The sequence below is a fragment of the Solanum lycopersicum genome, chromosome 1 (genome assembly GCF_036512215.1).
Source record: "Solanum lycopersicum chromosome 1, SLM_r2.1".
NCBI lineage: Eukaryota > Viridiplantae > Streptophyta > Magnoliopsida > Solanales > Solanaceae > Solanum > Solanum lycopersicum.
Window position 1 is genome coordinate 93,824,870 of NC_090800.1, and position 19,174 is coordinate 93,844,043.

General features: G+C 31.0%; 1 protein-coding gene across 1 annotated transcript; it reads right to left on the minus strand.

Moving 5' to 3' along the window:
- Window positions 1–11,645: 11,645 nt before the first annotated feature.
- LOC101264261 (L-ascorbate peroxidase 3, peroxisomal) lies at window positions 11,646–16,724 on the minus strand. Its single transcript, NM_001308331.1, is given in 9 exon segments — window positions 11,646–12,050; window positions 12,938–13,040; window positions 13,191–13,270; window positions 13,426–13,508; window positions 14,539–14,587; window positions 14,676–14,741; window positions 15,472–15,521; window positions 16,267–16,391; window positions 16,482–16,724. Coding segments are annotated over 9 exon segments (864 nt in total). The 5' UTR covers window positions 16,595–16,724; the 3' UTR covers window positions 11,646–11,855.
- Between the last annotated feature and the right edge of the window lie 2,450 nt (window positions 16,725–19,174).

Sequence of the window (19,174 nt, forward strand, 5' to 3'; positions counted from 1 at the left end):
CACTAGGTTATGAATTAATATACTTATCCTCAATTCTTAGAATTAATTAATTAGAATATAATTCATTTTCCGGATTTCTAATAATTATAAAAAAATGCAAAAAATAAATTATACTTGCAGAGAAAATTGACCGAGTATTTTTGTCGTTTTTTTAAAAAGGATTTTGCTTAGTTGTAGTGGGCGTTTGGTGAAGAAGTTGTTTACAGTCCTTTAGGCTTACATATTCTTGCTACTAGTACAAGCAATTAACTAATATTAATTAATTAGATAAAGAGTTTAATTTATCTTTATTGTAAGTATCGATGAAATAAAAGATTTTCTTATCGTTAATAAAAAAAAAATTGTATTATAAAATACTTTTTTTTATTTATTTTTATTGAATTAGTCCACTAACAAATGCATGAAGGAAAAGATTCTTACTGAAATAGTGACAAACTTCTTATTTTTTTTTCATATGAGAACATCACTGTCGATCAATCAAAATATTAATAAAAATAATCACCAAAATACTCTAGCAATTTATTTTAATAGTGTACATCCAACATGCAAGAAAAGGGGGTTGAGTACATTGTTAGGGTTTCTAGAAGAAATGGAAGTTGGAGAATAATGAAAGGAAAAAAGAGAAGCATAGGAAATTAGGAAGAAAAAAATGGAGGTGGGGTGTGATTGTTGTTGTATATGGGCTTTGGTTCACCTTCCACTTCTCTATTTTTGTTTTTCATTATTAGAGAAATAGAGAGAGAGGGGGCAAATATATTTTTACAAGAATTATGTTTCAAGTTAATTTAGGCAAAAAAGTTGGAGATGGTAAGGTTGATTCACCTTTATGTTCCTCTTCTTGCTACATATGATTACCTACTTCTTTTAGTTGTCTATACAAGATATTTTATAAGCCGTATCAATATTTAAATAAATAAATATAGTTACTATTATAACAAATAAGTAGTTGTTATAAAGAAAGTTCAGAATATAAGAAGAAAGAGAAGAAGACAAGAGAGATAGATAGAAGAAGGGAAATTTTCTTCTAATTCAAGTGTATTCAAGTCTCATATGTATATATTACAATAGTGAATGAACAACCCTATTTATAGAGTGAGAAATCACTCCAAAGGTTACCATATTAAGTATCATAATAAATAGATACATTCTTATCCAAAAAGGTTCATGTCACCTAGTGAATATGAATGGTTGTTCATGTACCAACCTTATGGACTATCCACTTAATTCAATGTATTTATAACACTCCCCCTTGGATGTCCATAGATAATGTGCCTCGTTAAAACCTTACTAGGAAAAACCCTGTGGGAAAAAATTCTAGTGAAGGAAAAAGAGTACACATATCTTTTGATACGCACCATTTGTTGCCTCATTAAAAACCTTGCCAGGAAAACCCAGTGAGAAAAAACCTCGATCAAGGGAAAAAGAGTGCAACGCGTATTGTACTCCCCCTGATTAAAACATCACTTGATTTCTTGTGATGATGTCTCCAATCTTTGTACATTGTGGTTGGTATATTCTTTTTTTAAAGAAAAACCACACATTTCTTGAATATGGTGTGTCATTTATCTCAACCAGACGCGCTTTTGACTTGCTTCATAAAGGACTTTTATTTCTGCAGAGCAACATTTGCTTCATTGATCCCCAGGATATTATTGTGCCTCCACATGCAAACACATAGCGTGATTGAGATAGAACTTTATGCGGATCAGATAAATATTCTGCATCTGCGTAACCAATCAATTTTGTTTTGGATTCCTCGGAATAGAATAAGCCCATAACTATGGTCCTTTGAGGATATTCAATCATGTGTTCAACACCATTTCAACGTCCTTTATCGGGGAGAAACTGAATCTTGCCAGTAAATTTACTGCAAAACAAATATCTAGTCAAATATTGTTAGTAAGATGCACTAGTGCCCTGATTGCACCAAGATAGAGTTTCATCACCAAGAAACTCTTATCCTTCTTTTGAGATCAAACTGAATCATCATTTATGTCAAGTGATCTCATAATCATTGGGGTACTCAATGAATGCGATATATCCACATAAAATTGCATCAAAATTTTTCAATGTATGTGCTGTTGTCTGTTAGACAAATATTTTATTTGTCAAATTAACAATCTGTAGGTCAAGACAAAATTTTGTCTTACCAAAACCTTTTCATAAAAATACAAGGATAATTAGGGTCATTCTTTTGTACTCTTTTTCTTCCTTGACTATTTCAATCCATATAAGGATTCTTGAAGCTTTATTGGATAAGTTTCTTTCAAACCTTTATATGCTTCAGACACCTGGATTGTTTCAAGGATTTTCATATAACCTTCATTACAATTTTTCATTACATGCATTCAAGTTTTTCATATGTTGCCAGATCAAAACAAACCTCATTGCATCCACCAAAGGAGAAAACATCTCCAATAATGCCAGGATTTTTGCGATAAACCTTTATGCCCCAAGGCACAAACCGTATTTGATATCTTACGGTTATACTATCGCATAATAATTTATTTGTACCCCACTGACATTATACCTTGATTTATGGACTACCAGTCCAAAATGTCACTTTTCTAAGTGAAACAAAATATACTTGAATTGTACATTTTACTTGGCCAACCATTTATCTGTTCACACTATATGACAGATTTGAATTCAAGATCCTCATCACAATTTATATCATTGAGCGCTACCTCATATCAAAGATATCGTCGACGGTTATTTGATATCGATTCCAACAGGACATAACTTATCGAGATCTCTTCATTTTTTATTATTTCAGGTACCTGAACCTTTTTCAAGATTTTATGAAGTATTATGTCAATGTGCTCTTTTATAGCACTTGCTTCATTATCATGACCGTATTTATCATTTGCTCCTTCCTTCTTTAAGAAATTTTATATTTGGAATCAATTGGTCTATTACGCTTTCGGCGTATCATAGACTCTGTCCTTCAAGGACTTCATATTGGAGCATTTGCAGCTGAATTATATCATAGGGTCAGTGCATTCATCTGGCAACTGATTTGCAACATTATGCAACTGAATTATCCCTTGAACTTTAAGTTCACATATTTATTTAACGAGGATCTAGATAATTCATAATTAACCTCACACATAATTTTCAGTTGTCAATCATCTCTCCCCCTAATGTTAGAAAATCTAACATTCATTCCAACATTATTTGGAAGTTCATCTTTCAGACTAACATTCACTGCTACCACATTCATATGATTGAATGGAGCAAGTTAACAGGCGGATTTCAGAGTTATTACATGTTGCTACCATATTCTTTTCAAGGAATGAAGCAAATTCAATAGAACGAATTTCAAGACTTTTCATCAAAGCCTAGTCATCATTATATCATCATTATGGTGCATTGACTCAAACTCAATGTCTTATCCATATAAGGCGTTTTACGCCATAATTCTATGGGACTTGAACTCAATCACGGTGCATCTAATCTCAAATTGATGTCTTACCCTTTTGGTGCGATAGAACTTGAATCTATCGTCTTATCCTCAAATATTTTTATTATGATGCATCCGGACTTTTACCTGATGTCTTACCCTTAACCAACGGTATAATAAATCGAAGTACAACATGACTCATCCTTTGAGTCTTTCAAAACAATCAAAATAACATTCAAATTCATGCTATTAAAATTTTATACCTTCTTCTATTTAAGAAATTTTGTATAGCATGTCATATTCAACCAATAGTAGTATATGTCTTCGGTTCCTGATAATTGTTAGTGACTGAATATTATTTTTATTCTAAATCATAAAAATATTCTAGAAAATACATACCTGATTTTATGCATATAATACCTTGATTCTCATAACGAGATCAACCAAAACATGAGTTAAAGAAAAAGTAAAACTCAATCTTACTTGGCTAGAGACTCGTGCTGATAACGTGTTATAAAGAAAGCTCAGAATATAAGAAGAAAGAGAAGAAGACAAGAGAGATAGATAGAAGAAGGGAAATTTTCTTCTTATTCAAGTGTATTCAAGTCTCATATGTATATATTACAATAGTGAATGAACAACCCTATTTATAGAGTGAGAAATCACTCCAAAGGTTACCATATTAAGTATCATAATAAATAGATACATTCTTATCCAAAAAGGTTCATGTCACCTAGTGAATATGAATGGTTGTTCATGTACCAACCTTATGGACTATCCACTTAATTCAATGTATTTATAACAGTAGTGATATTATTTCTAGTTCTTATCTATAATAATAATTCAATGTACCAAAATATTTTTTAATTTTGTGATCTTAAATATGTCATGTGAAAAGTTTCAGTTAAAGTGTTATCAAAAATGAAAAGTGATCATTCTTTTGAAACAAATTAAAAAATAAACAAGATCATTTTTTTTTAAAACGAAAAAAGTATAACTTATTATTTGATTCCATTTTAACCTAACTTACTTTGACAAAAATATATTTTTTGAATCATAACATATTTATTAATTTCATCAACTTTAAACCGCTACAATTAATAATTTGCCACACCCTATATATCTATTACCTCCAATTTGCATATTCAAATGTTACATTTAGTTTGAATATTTACCCACCACCAAAAAAAACCCTTTTTTCTCCTTGAAAACAACTAGTATGATAACAACTTGTGCCTATAATTCACGATACTTAACCCCTAGTTTTATCAACTTGGGTTTGATGACTTAAAAGGAGAGTTGTCCACTTGTGTAATTTCATGTGTGTGTTTTACCTACCTTTTGTCAACTTTTTTGTATCCCCATGTCCTTGTGTCACGTCCAAAAAACTCTAAAATTATGATGTTGAACTATGGCACGGTTTTAATTTGGATTTTATTGCCACACGTACTTCTTCATTTTATTATATATCTAATAATAAGCTTATCCATTATCTTCTCCAACATGTTTGGCTTCCATCTTAATATTATTACCACCACTAAAGTGCTTTAATATCAAACTCCATCCTTATCTTTAGTCCTCCAAGTTAGAATTGAATATTTATATATCTTTGTTTATTCATATAAATATTTTAATATTGATAATAGAATTCATAGTTAAATATTTATAACTGAATTTTTTTTTATATAATAAAGGAAAGTTATTGCGTTTGTGAGAACTCGTAACTAACACAGTTGGAGACCTGAGAGGAGTTCAATTGAATCTGAAAAATATTTTATACGTGCAAATTGGAAAAAAGAGAAATTGAAGCTCTTAGTATTCTTACCCCTTTCCTCTTGAAATATAATGTCTATTTAGAAGTTCAATAAAAAGTAATACTATGAGTTGTACAATTTTACACTTCCAATGATATGAGTTTAGTTCAAAATGAAAAGAAAATGGGCTGTATGCTATCACGCGCCAAAGAGAAGTAAATTAGGGATAAATTAGTAGTTTTTTTTTGATAAATTGAACTTAATACGTCGTTCATGAGCAAAATACACCTCTAAATTCTCATCAGATTTAGTGGTGTTTCTAACTCTTCTCTCAGTTTTTTATTAAGAGTCTCATGTTCCTACAAGAATTAGAGACCACTTGTTATGTCATAGGGTAGATTGAGAGTATATTTAAATTTAGTTAAAAATCAAGTAGAATGGTATTTCTAAGATTGTCATCAATAATTTGGGGGATGAAGCTAATAATTTGTACCAAGTTGATGAGTGTTTTCAATACTTTTCTACGTTAAAATACAATAACATTAACAACACATACGATGTAATTGTATGAGCAGAATTTGAAAAAGGTGATGTACACACAATCTTAACCATATTTTATGAAAATAGATTCCTAAGAGACATATCGTGTACAAAAGAAATTATGTTGTTAGCGTATGAGTGTCAAAAAAGAACCCAAACATTGGTAACCCGCCCAGAATTTTAAGGGTTGAACTCAAGATAATTTAAATTAGGTTCAATCACAACTTATTCAAGCTTAACCCATTTGAAGAGAATTCTCAATTGATCCAATTTCAACCTGTATTAAAACTTTTTATTAAGATATATTCCTATATTGAAGATATAAATTATATCTATTTAACCTCTTTTAATATTTATCTATCCATTTGTTACTTTTTTTAACAAAAAGTTCTTGAACGGAAATTTAAATTGGGATTATAAAAGTTAAATATTAGTATGTTAAATTATTGAGATTAATCGGATTAAATTGGACTGGTTAAGACCCAACCTATTATTTAACCCAACATATTTGAGCCCAAAGTAAGCTTAAACAAGTGAAAACTCAACTCGCCTATTTGACACCCCTATGATACGATAGCGTATGCAAATTATATTATAAAGTGACAATGAAAGGGTTGGTAACGGGCATAAGTGATATTATGGGAACAAATAAGGTCGTGGATATCAATCATGTGCTTAGGTATAGAGAACAAGACTCGTGGGGTCTCTCTTAAAACACCATTGTTTACCCTCTATCTCTCTTCCCATGTGATTTCCTTGCCTTTGTCATTTTTGGTCTATCACACATTTTGGTAAAATCATATAAAGGAATTTATGTAATCGGTTCCAAATATATTAAGCTAAAGAACTTGGCATAGTAACTAATAAAAAAAAGAATATGTGGCATTTCGTACATAATAATAAGTAAAAAATTATTAAAAAAACTATAATTTTTAACGAAAAGAAAAATAAAGAAAAAGGAGAACTCTTCTTTCCATCAATATTGTTGTATTTTTTTTTTTCAATCATCGATTCAAATTCTCATATTATTATTTTTTATTCTTCTATATTGTGAGATTTTCAGATTTTGGAGTTTTTAACAATTTGAAAAATAATAATCATATTCATATTAATCTTGCAGAAAAAAAAATAAAGTTTCACCGGAATTATTTTTAACGCATTTAATTTTAGTTTTTAATAATATTGATAATAATGAATTGCCACTGATAAAAATAAAAATTAAGAAGGGTATGAGAAGGGAAGAGGGGGGGGGGGGGATTTTAAAAATAATATGATATTGAAAAGTTTTAATTAGGAATAATACCGTCAATAATTTAACTAGCAAATATAATTTTTCGTTTCAGCAAAAAATGAAAAGAAAAAGTACAACCAAAATGAAGTGCAAGAAATTTTTAAGATGGAGGGAAGAAGATAGCTCATTCTCGATTTCCTGAATTTTTTGTGAAATTTGAAAAATCCTTTCTGAAACTGCAAGAGCTGCCATAATAATAATTTTTGAGATTTTTTTTTAGTTATTTAGTTAACGTATGTAGGTGTGAAAAAGTAACAAATTATCCAAAATTAAAAAAATAAAATAGGAATCTATCAACGCACTCAACAGCAGTGAGCTACATTTATTGGACAACTTTTAAATATAGTAAATATAAAATTTATATTTATATGTTATAGCAAGCTCTCCATAGCAAACATATATATATATATATATATATATAAAAATATTCGCTATATATATAAAATTGCGAATTGTATAATTATAGGTGTATAAGACGATTATATACATATAAGTTTGTATAAAACGAGAAAGATAGAAAGACAAAAGAGACTTGGGTAGGGAATATACAATTGACTCGAATTGTATAAAACGAGAAAGTGAGAAATTATGTACAATTTGAATTTGTATAAAACGAGAAAGAAAGAAAGACAAAAAAGACTTGAGTAGGGAAGTACTTTTATTGTATAACTATAAGTGTATAAGACGGAGATGTATGTATTTGCATGTGTATATACGATTTTCTCTCATTTATTCAATTAGAAACACAATTTATACAATTCTATTGTAAAAAGCGAGAGAGGCGAGCGAGAGAGGGAGAGTCACGAGCGAGAATATGAGGGAGAGTAGCTATTATATTTATGTTATATTATTAGTTTCTAATTCTATACAATTATTCCAAATTTATTTTGCCACACAAAAACTTTGTGTTTAATATGTATATGTTTTGAACAATTTAAGTGTTCAATAGGTACAAGTTCTAGTTGACGTATCTAAGTTAATTATATGAACAACTTTAAGGGATTACCTATGACTTAAACCTTTTTCATGTATTGAAAAAAATAATATAAAAAGTAGATGTTTATATAATAAAAATTACTTCAAGTTTTAAAATATTCAAGAAATCAAACGGAAACAGAAAAATTCTTACAATTTCATTTTTATATAATAATAATATTCTCTTTACAATTTTGTCCACCATAAATATTGCTTTTAAAGTTAATAAATCGTAAACTATAAAACTATTTTATATAACTTTTTTGTTTAAAAAAAAAACTATTTTATATTGTTATTTTCTTTTTAAAAATTGTATTTATTATTTAAATTAAAAATTTAGGAGTAATGTGAAAACATTTTTAACCTAAAAGTAATAAGTATTTGTCATTTCTACGCCCATATTTAAGACTTACTCCAATCACCTACGTTCAGTTTATAGATCTAGGGTTTGCTTTTTCAGTGTTGAGATTGATAATGGTAAAAAAAAGTAAGAGTGGGATTATTATTTATTATCAATGATAGGAAGGACTATTAATTTTTTTTTTGTTGTTTAATGATACTTTACCTGTTGATAACTACTTTAATTCGATGTGTCTACTACTTTAAAGTTGGTAAAAAGGCCTTTCAATTCGAGTACATATATACAATCTATAAATTTACATCCTTGGAAGATACATGACCATGCAGAGAAGGAAACTGCTAAATTACAGAGAACGAAATGCAAAATATATACTACAGATTCTAAAACAAAACAACTAATTTCTTCTTAATTATCCAAAATATACATCTATCCATTTTAATAGTCGAAACTGAAATAACGAATAAGGCATGTACAAGATTGAATTTCAATTAACTTGAGTCACATTGTGCCTCACAATAGCGAATTATAAAGTTTTTATGGCTATCTACGCTTGTGAGACCGTTGTCTTTTTTTTGTTGAATTATTTTGAATAAAATATAATTTACTGAGAACGTAGTTTTGTAAAAGCGTATTATTTTGGTGAATTCACGATTTTAATAATGGCCTACTTTGGTTATATACTCGAGTTAAAAATCACTTACTATGTCATGTGGTAGAAGAATATTTTTTAAGACTATTAATAATTTGGGAACGAAACTAAAAATTTGCACCAAGTTAATACAGGTGTTTTCAATACTTCTCTATGGCAAATATAAATATAGTAACAACACATCCAACGTAAGTGTAACAGTAAAATTTGGAAAAGGTGATTCTTGGTTAATGAGAAAACATGAAGCTTGTAGTTTTGATGGATGACAAAGAATTGAAGTTTTTTTGAAAATCTGTTAACTAGAGTGTTTGATGCATTTGAAGTACCATTGGGAGAAGGCAGGATTTTAACTTGTGCAGATATGTTCACTCAAACCATTCTTGCTGATTGTGGCATTCCCATGGAGTCGGAGCAGGTTGCAACTGCGTCTCCACGTACATCTGGTCATGTCGCTCAGTTACTCAGGGAACTTAAAGTAGCTGAAGAAAAGTATGCCACTCTTGAGTCAGAAAATCAAAAGTTACGTGCTGAACTTGACACTTCAAATGCTAAAATTCACAGGTTGAAGGATCAGTTAGTGCAGCAGCAACTTGCTAACAATGCAAGAGTTGACAGAGTTCTGGATATGCTGGCTTCTGCTTCAACTAAGCCTGGTCAACCTTCACATTGAAAAAACATCTTGTTTGAACCTGGTTCTCTTAGTTGTTTAAACTTATTATGCTCAACTGGCTGGGCTTATATTGTTGCTATGGATGTTGATTGGGTTTGTTTAGCCGCTGTTGGATTCTTTTTGATTTGTCAAAAGGGGGAAAGTATTTGCGCATGCATCACACAGAAAGATTTGTTTGTCTTCATCAAAAAGGGAAAATATGATAGAATCGATAATTCATGTTTTGATGATAGACAAGAAGCACAAATAATCAATAGCAAATGTACGCAGCAAAAGAAGCCAAGATCGAGTAAAATGGGTCAGCCAAGTAATCAAGAAAATAGAGTTATTTGTCAAAGCCAAAAATAATATATTAAAGGTATAAGTTGATACAAATAAGGAAAACCTTAAATATATTATTAAGGAAGAAAGTTGTATATAATAAGGATTGCACTTTAAAAGGGAATTCTTGTTTAATAATAACTTCCTTACCTTATCTGATAAGGACCGAAGACAAAAGGAACTCTATAAGAAGAAGAAGACGCGTATGAAGAATACGACGACTTCACGCAGAGAACAAGGGAGAATTATTCATCAAATTGAAGTCTTCAAGGTTGATAGGATTACTACGTAGAAGGTTTTATCGTGTAGAACTATTTGTCTTGTTTTTGTTCTTAATTGTAGTTTACAGTTTATTGTACAAAGGGTGGGTTTGGCTCTTTGTAGGGTTGAGTGTTAGTAAGAGTTGTAACAAAAGGTGGGTTTGGCCTTTTGGAGAGATCGATTGGAGTCAATCGAGGTAGTAGTAGAGATAAGACTTTTGATTATTGAGTTGTAATCACAAAATCTTATAGTTGAATTAATAAAACGAGGTTTTTCCTTCCTTGAGTGAGGAAGGTTTTTAATTCAATAAGTGTTTGTGTCTTTACTCTGTTTTTACTTAAAAGCAACTTACACGAACCTGGTTCGTGTTCTGGGGTAAGGTTTCTTCAGTGATGTATACACAATCTCAATCATAATTAATGAAAATAGAGAAACTATTTCTAAGAGATAGAAAAGAAATTATGTTGTTAGCGTATACAAATTAAAGTGATAACGAAGGGAAATGGTTGATAATGGGCATCGGTGATATTATGGGAACAATAAGGTGAGAGGCTGGCTCGTGGATATCAATCATGTGCTTAGGTATAGAGAACAAAGACTCGTGGGGTCTCTCTTAAAACACCAGCTCTAGTTCTCTTCCCATGTGATTTCCTTGCCTGTCATTTTTGGTCTTCCCAACATTTGGTGGATAAAGATTCACTAATTGCTTACACTAATATTCTTTTAAATAAATACTGTTTGTTTATAAATGATCTATTAACAGTTCGTTGCTTTCCTCAGTAATGTTAAAAGGGTTTGAATAGGGTAAAATCATATATAAGAATATACATAATCGGTTCCAAATATATTAAGCTAAAGAAGTATACTAATAATTAATAGTTAATTTAGTGATGGATAATTTGTGGTATTTAACTAATGAAAGAAAATCCAGTCATAGTTTGATGACTTATCTTCAATAAGAGATATTAGACTTTAGCTAGTAGTAATCAGTCGGGAGAGAGCAAAGTATAGCACGCTGTCATAGTCACGAGTTTGATTATATAGTTAACAAGGTTGAAAGAAAAGCACACAAACTTCAAAACAAACCTTTAGGCAGTGAAATAAATATAAACCAGATTGACTCTGCCAACAGGAAAATCAAAGTTGTGGCGTTTTTCTCTGCTTTCGTGTTGAACAAAAACACATAGTAGTTAAGAGTCTCTTTCGTAGCAAAGGCACGGGGTAGGCGCATTCATGCACCGTAACCATAAATGATGGGACTGAAAAATGCTATGCTTATTTGTGGACAATAAATGACAATGTTAGGCAAAATAAGAAGATATGCCGCTAAATAATACGCAAATGGAACAAAGGGTCAATAATGCTCTATCTGATCTGACCAACCTTTCTATGTCAAATTCCTAACGCAAAAATCATCTGATACGATAGCCAACGCAGATAGAAATCAAAACCCTTCCAAAAGTATGGGTATCAAATATAAACACGGGTACAACCAATTCGTTACTATATTTTTGTATAGTCGACATTACATGTTTTTATTTGGGGGAAGAGAATAGGTACGCTTAATCAATAACGGGTACGAGATTGGTGAATAATATGCAAGTAAGAATGCAACCAGTCCTGCTGCAATTTACTTCATCCTTTTCCGCACTTCATACCAATAACTCAGCGCCACCACTGCAGCAGCCACAACAACACCTACAGCACTCTGTGCTAAAATAGTACCATCCCTCACCGTAGCCTTGGAACCAGAACTTGGGGTAAACCCTAGCTCAGACAGCTTCTTGTGTGATATGGCGTAATCCCTAAAGAAGGCATCTTCATCCTGCAATATTTAGTAAATATGACATTAATTCATACCAACAAGCAAATTTATATGGCTCGTACAGAGCAAACAGCATTGGTAATATCAAGCAAACAGCATGTGAAAAAGGGATTTTTGTATGATCACATTGATTCAGAGACTTGCCTCACAAATAAAAATGGCCCAATTAGCCATTACACAATATATTTGCAAAATGTCCAGCCAATAATTCTGACACACAAAAAATACCTTGAAATGTATAGAACAGATGTTATCTAGGTCATACTTTTTTTGAGAACTAGGTCATACTTAATGTCGAAGGTCCCTTTGAGAATGAAAAAGTAGGTCTCAATTAAGCTGTCAATCCTATTCTATCAGTACTATTTCCCACACAATACAGCCTGTTAAAGACCTTTTGTATTCCACATGTCCTTTGGTTCCTACTGCTAGAACCACTACTGTGAAGTCGTAATCATTCTCATAAAAATACAGAACAGTAGTCATTATAATTGGAATAGCACCCAAAGCAAGAATGCAGGAAATTAAAATCAGCACACAGTTTCTATAACACAACTACAACAACATACCCCAAATCCCACGAGGTAGGGTCCTACACAGACCTTACTACAACCTCGTGGAGGTGGAGAGGGTGTTCCCAAAGAAAGTTTCTAACTAACACTGAAGGTTATAATTGTGGAACAAAGACTAATGACTCATATCTGTTTAAATGAATTTTCTCTCACATACTCCCCTCTACAAATTGCAACTAGACTCGCAAGATTAAAAACTAGAAAAACATCCTGTTTCATCTTGCGTTATTCTAAGTATGAACTGTTAGCAAACTCAAAGTTGTCATAACTTGAACTAGAAATAACCAAAATTTCATTCATCCTTTAACTAACTTCTACCTTAGCATACAGCTCAACATAATGTCTGAACTCAGGATCATCCAATAAAGCAATGTCTGTGGGAAGTTTCAGTAATCCCTCGCTTTCCCCCTTAAGCAGCTCCCTGGATTCAAAAAATCAATAATAATTAGTGACCAACCTAGAAGATATACTTTATTACTGCCCTTCCTCAAAAAGAAAAAGGCTATGGAGTCCATTTCAAAGAAAAGGCCATAAGTATCCAACAACTAGCTTATATGCCCATATTTCTTACACAAAATATGAATTGTCAAATTTCAGTGGCTCCTTTGTCCATGGACCATCAAAGCCTGATCTCTCTGGATGTGCCCTTCCCTGCAGACATATCAAATGAACTAATTGTCTAGTGCTCTGAATGTGTGTTTGGATTTCATCACTACAACATGTTACTTGTGGTTCTTAGTACAAGAGAAGAAGAAGATAAAAATTTGAGAACTAATCTACAACTATGGGAAGAGAAGGCAACTTACTAGTGTATGACCCCCTGATAGAGCCACTATATCTTTGTCAGACAAACCCATCCTATAAAATACGTCTTTAAGATGCGGCACACCTACCATCAATCACAAAAGAATCGGAGAAGATCAACCTTCTACAAGTTAAACAACTGAATCTTGTTGACAAAACACTGCAAACAGAAGAATTGACTCTTACAAACTATGAGCCAAAAGGTGAACCTCTAAGCACGAATAATGATTTATTTAGATATGAACACTTACTTTTCAACATAAAAAATTTCAAGAGAAACATCATTGAAAGCTGAAATAACTACAATCATCATAAGGTGATGACGGCTAAGCCAAAGCAGACTAATCATAGGAATTATGAATTGTTTTGCCAGCTCATACTCAACATCTCCACTTCCAATCTTATAAATATAGCAGTACGACATTGTGACATCCTCATATCTTCAACCCAACAATTAACCGAACAGCAATGCATTAAGACCTTCAATATTGGACTTGTTAGAGATAAATTTTTCAGGAGTCATTAAAATGTTCATTTATGCACACAAGTGTCAAATGTAGGGAGTATGCGCATAGACTGACAAGCACTAGGTAAAACAGGACTTGTCAGACAGGAATGCCACCTTCAACTTTTTTTTTTGGATGAGATCAACAGAAATAAAAGTTCCTTATTTCAGGTTTAGCTAAATTCCAATTCGACGCTGGGATTAATCAAATACACCACCCACCACGTCCATAACGAACTAAGCCATGTCATCCTTTCTGATATTCTTTTTTGTAGACTTTTATAAGTTGTTACCCCTTTAGAATACTACCGTTCAACTAGAAACCCCAACAAGACACTAATTCTTTATTTTTCCACTCCTCAACACCTTACCCTTAGGATGCACTCCATGCCTTGTCTAGTTCATCTTCCACTTACGTTTGGTTGTGGATTTATATGTTGTCTCATCTAAAGGTTTTGAGATAGCCATCATGATTTACTAATACAAATATCCTAGAAAACACTTGCAGTTATATGCGTGCTAATTAGTAGGTGTCATATTCCCACTGAGGAAAAAAGATTTTGCAGGCCACATGATAACCTATACAGAGAAGAAAATCAGTTCGTGAAACCTTGTTTAGCATCTGGTAACCGCCCTTCCTTTGGAGAAACACTGGAATCCTGAGGAAAAATACAGAGGTATAAAAGCATTAGCACTTCACTATTAAGTGGTTGGTAAAGAAGTAACAAAAGGTAAAAGCTTTGTTACCTTCCTACCAGGGACAAATTCAATAGTCGGACCACCAGTCACCTCAACTGCAACAACACCTGCAAGCTAAACATGGAACAGATTTTTGATAAGAATACCACTTCCCTCAACTAATGTGTGCATTAACAGATGATAATAAAAACATAGCACCAACAATTGAAATGTGACAGAATATAATAAATTTCAGTTATTAAGTAAAAGATCCAGGATCCTCATTCAGGATATATTATCGCTACAACGTCTAACCCCAAAAGAAAAAAGCGCTTGCACAAATGAAAGGTGCATTTTCATCATTCCATATGAATTTGTCTTTGACTTTCATGTGCCATGTCAGCAAGACGTCACCTGTCAGGTGTCAGACTGTCATTTATATGTTATAACTTACAAACACTCGGTAAATTGTCATGGCCAACAGAACGGGAAGCAACACTATTAAAACTTAAATAGAACGTTTCACATTCAATTTCGTTCATTCTTTCTCCACATATTGGATAAGTTGAGGGTAGGCAAGATCTGTAGTCCTTGTAGCATGGATTCCATTTACTCTAATTAAGTAGGTCAAACGAAGAGAATCATCTAGAAGTAAACTTCTCCAACAAATCTCATTTGAAATCTGAACTTACAAGAAGAACAATTTCCACTCTATAATGCTGATCTACAATACCGGAGTATCGCCTCAATCTTTATCACTTGAGCCACTCATTCACTTAAAGATATGATCAAGTTGATGATCATCCTTTCTAAGCAATATGAAAACAAAGAAAAAACATTTCTAGAAATAGAACAATGGAGTCACCTGGTATAGATCTGCATACGTAATCTTTGGATGTTTAGACTTAACTGCTTCTGCAAGGAGAAACGTAACATGTTAAAAATCGTAACGATAAAGTCATTCACAATTTTAAGGAGAAGTCTGCATCAAACAGTGCTTTCTGGGGAGACTTGCACAAGTTAACATTCAAGTTTGCGACATTGCACGACACTCTGTTTAACGAATGAATGGGAATACATTTTTTATTTTTAAAATAGTTAAAATTAAACAATTGGCTGCTTTTCACTAAGGATAGTTTTGGTGAGACTCCCTGAAGCACATCACATTATCAGTAACAACCCATAGATTTCATCAGTGCTTTTAGGGTGGGGTGACCGTCCAACTCTCATCCTATCCATCCTTTAAAGCCTAGCTAATCGGGTGAAATATTTGTAAATATTCAACGTCACTCCCCTCATAGCAGTTTCACCAAGTACAGAATCTAATAGTTTGAAGTTTATGGCTATAATAGAAAGTAGATATCAACAGTTTTATTTGCAACACTGACTTTTGATAACTTTTCACCTTGCTAAACTTCTTTTGAATTAAGAAATCTATAATTAAGCTAGTACTCAGTGTAAATTCCACAAATCAAATAAAGAATTATACTGGTTGAGTCTATACGGAAAGGATTTCAAAACGGCAATGCAGATGAAATTGCAAACGTATACAGCTAATACATTAGTCAACTCGATAAGCTTAAATCAACAACACCATGAGTGATAATAATACTATGAAAATACAGAGAATGAAGCTGAACAATGAAAATCCGGGGGTTACCGCAAAAATCAAGAGCGATTTTCAAGCCATTATTAGCACCGTGAGTGAACTCTTCCTCATTTCTGATAGAACCATTGGGTCCACCAGTCTTAGATTTAGCATCATAGGTTCCTGCATCGTGCCACCTAGCGCAGAAATATAAATGAATACATCTATTATATATAAAAAAAAAACATATATACATATGTGTGGAGAGTGAAAGAAAGAGAGATTACGCTAAGCGAAGCATGATCGGAGCACAGCTTTTGTTGGAGATGAGAGCGCGGAGGTCTCGACGAGCTTTCTCGATTTCTTTGATGTACTCCGTGTCAACGATTGGCTTCGCCATTGGAGAACCGATCGACAATGAGGATAAGATTTTTAGAAAAACTAGAAACGGAGACACTACCGTGAGGCTTCAATTGGTTATTGGAACTTGGAGCTAAAAGAGGCGGGTCAAACAAGTTTAGCCCATTTCGATATTATTTTTTTTTATGGAACAAAAATATGTCCATAAATATAAATATATTTCGTGTAGATAAGGAAGCAGTCTACAAAAATACATGTTTGATTACATTTATAATTTTTGGAAACGGTCTCAGTTTACCCTCTCGATCCCTACGTAAATGAAATTTGACGACGAGCGGTTTAATATAATTGGAAATCTAAAATATAAACAAATTTCATATACATATTTATTTAAATTTTATTTTTATAAGTAATAAATCGATAAATATTGAGTAAAGATAAGAGTAAGAACCATTATATATTTCATTTAAATATGCTTGTTGTAATTCTTAAAACTCAAATTTAAAAATAAATAAAAAGAATTTGTAATTTACTTTATCTGACACTTTTCAATTCTTATTTTTAACAAAGTACAAAAGATATTAAAGCGGGTAAAATACTACAATCTTAAAATATCATATTTTTAATCATACATAATTAGTTTTTTCATTAAAAATTTTAACGCATAACTTATTCTTGATATAAAAATTTGGAGCTTGGAAGCCTAAGGCGTAAGCCTTATTTTACAAACTATAGTTTTCCGTTTGCTTTTTATCATCTAACATAATTTTCAAAGTATTAAATTTCATAATATCAAATGATAAAATTATGATATTATTTCTATTATTTATTATTTCTTAAAAGATACTTATATATAGTTAATAATAAATAATTATTACTTGAAAAAGGGATAATATGTTAACTTTCCTGTTATTAGTGGATATTTAATGCTCCAATAGCAAATTACTAATACATTATTTTAGTATGGGAAAAGGATCAAAAATGCCCTTAAGGTATTAGAAATAGCTCAAAAATGTCCTTCTTCCATCTATTTGATTAAAAATGCCCTCCCATCTAACTATTTGGATCAAAAATGCCCTTCGAGTAAAATTTCAACCTAAAATACCCCTCCCTTTAACAGAAGCTGATGTGGCAAAAATAATATTTAAAATTTCATGTGTTGGCATTATAATTATTGGTCCACATGTAATTAGACCCAATTTCATTCTCAATCATATCCATCAATTCAAACTCATTTCTAAAAGATCCTACTTTTTCTTTCTTCATCTTTCTTCTATAAAATTATTTGGAGGAATAATAAAATACTATCAAATTCTTTCGGTAAATTCAAATCTTTAAAAAAAGGTTATAAAAATTTTTATATATCATCATTCTCTCGAAAAAAATATTAATTGACCTACTAATTTTATGATAGTGAAGATAAGTGCAATTTAATTTGTATCCCAAAACGTATCAAAAGAATGAGTGGATTTGATGAAATGAGAACAAAAAAAATCATACATTCAATCTCCCATACATTAAGGACATTTTTAACCCTTTTCCCATTTTAGTACCCTTACTCGAGAAGTCCTTTGAATGATGGATAGAATCATATTTTATTTGAACATTACGTAAGCAAATCCAATAGATTATTAATTTAGTAATAGTACTATGTTATCTTCTATTTTAATTTTTGTATGAAAAAGATAATTTTAATAAGTAAACCATCCAACAAAACCCACAACAAGAAGAATTCGAATCTTAATTTTGTAAGAATTTTAGCCCGTAAGATCATTGTGTATAACATTATAGTCATTTGGTAGAGTGTATATAAATAATATAAAATAGAGTGTATTAATAATACTTGTACTAGTAATGCTTGTATTATTAATAAATACATAAATTATGCAAGTATTATTTCTTATATATAGTTTGATTTGATTATTAGAGATAACAAATTTTATACAATTTATATTAAGAAACATATGGTTACAAAAATACCTTCACATTTTATTTATTTGGACATTTCCTTTGCAACATAATTCTTTATTAAAATATCAAGAAAGATTTATTTGCTAAAATACCAATAACTCTTCCTTTTTTTCAAAAAATAATATTAAATAATTGTACTATTACGTCAAAAAGATTTTATAAAAATTAGCAAATATTTTTTGTAAATTAAATTTATTGTGAAAATCGTAAAAGTTTTGATTAAAATTAGATTACTGTTTTTATTTAAAAGAGGTTGTTAAAGACTTGAGGTCGAATCTACAACCCTATATTTACTATCCAAATATAGATTTCTTTATTTTCTCAAACAACCAACTCCAACCTAATTCTCTTATTTTACTTTTTAAAAAAGAATTTTTCTCTCTCATCAATATTATATTGTTATTTCTATTTAATTCTTATTTTCTTATTTCATGACATAAATCATTTATTTATTTTTTACAGTAATTATTTTATATAATTCTCAAGTGATACAAAATAAATCAATTTTTTAAATTTAATTATTATATTTTATTCAAAAAATTTAAATACCATAAATTGCACGAGAATATTATATAATATATAAACTAATGAACAAATTCAAATAAGTTACAATACGATTAGATAAACATTTCATAATTACTCAATTTTC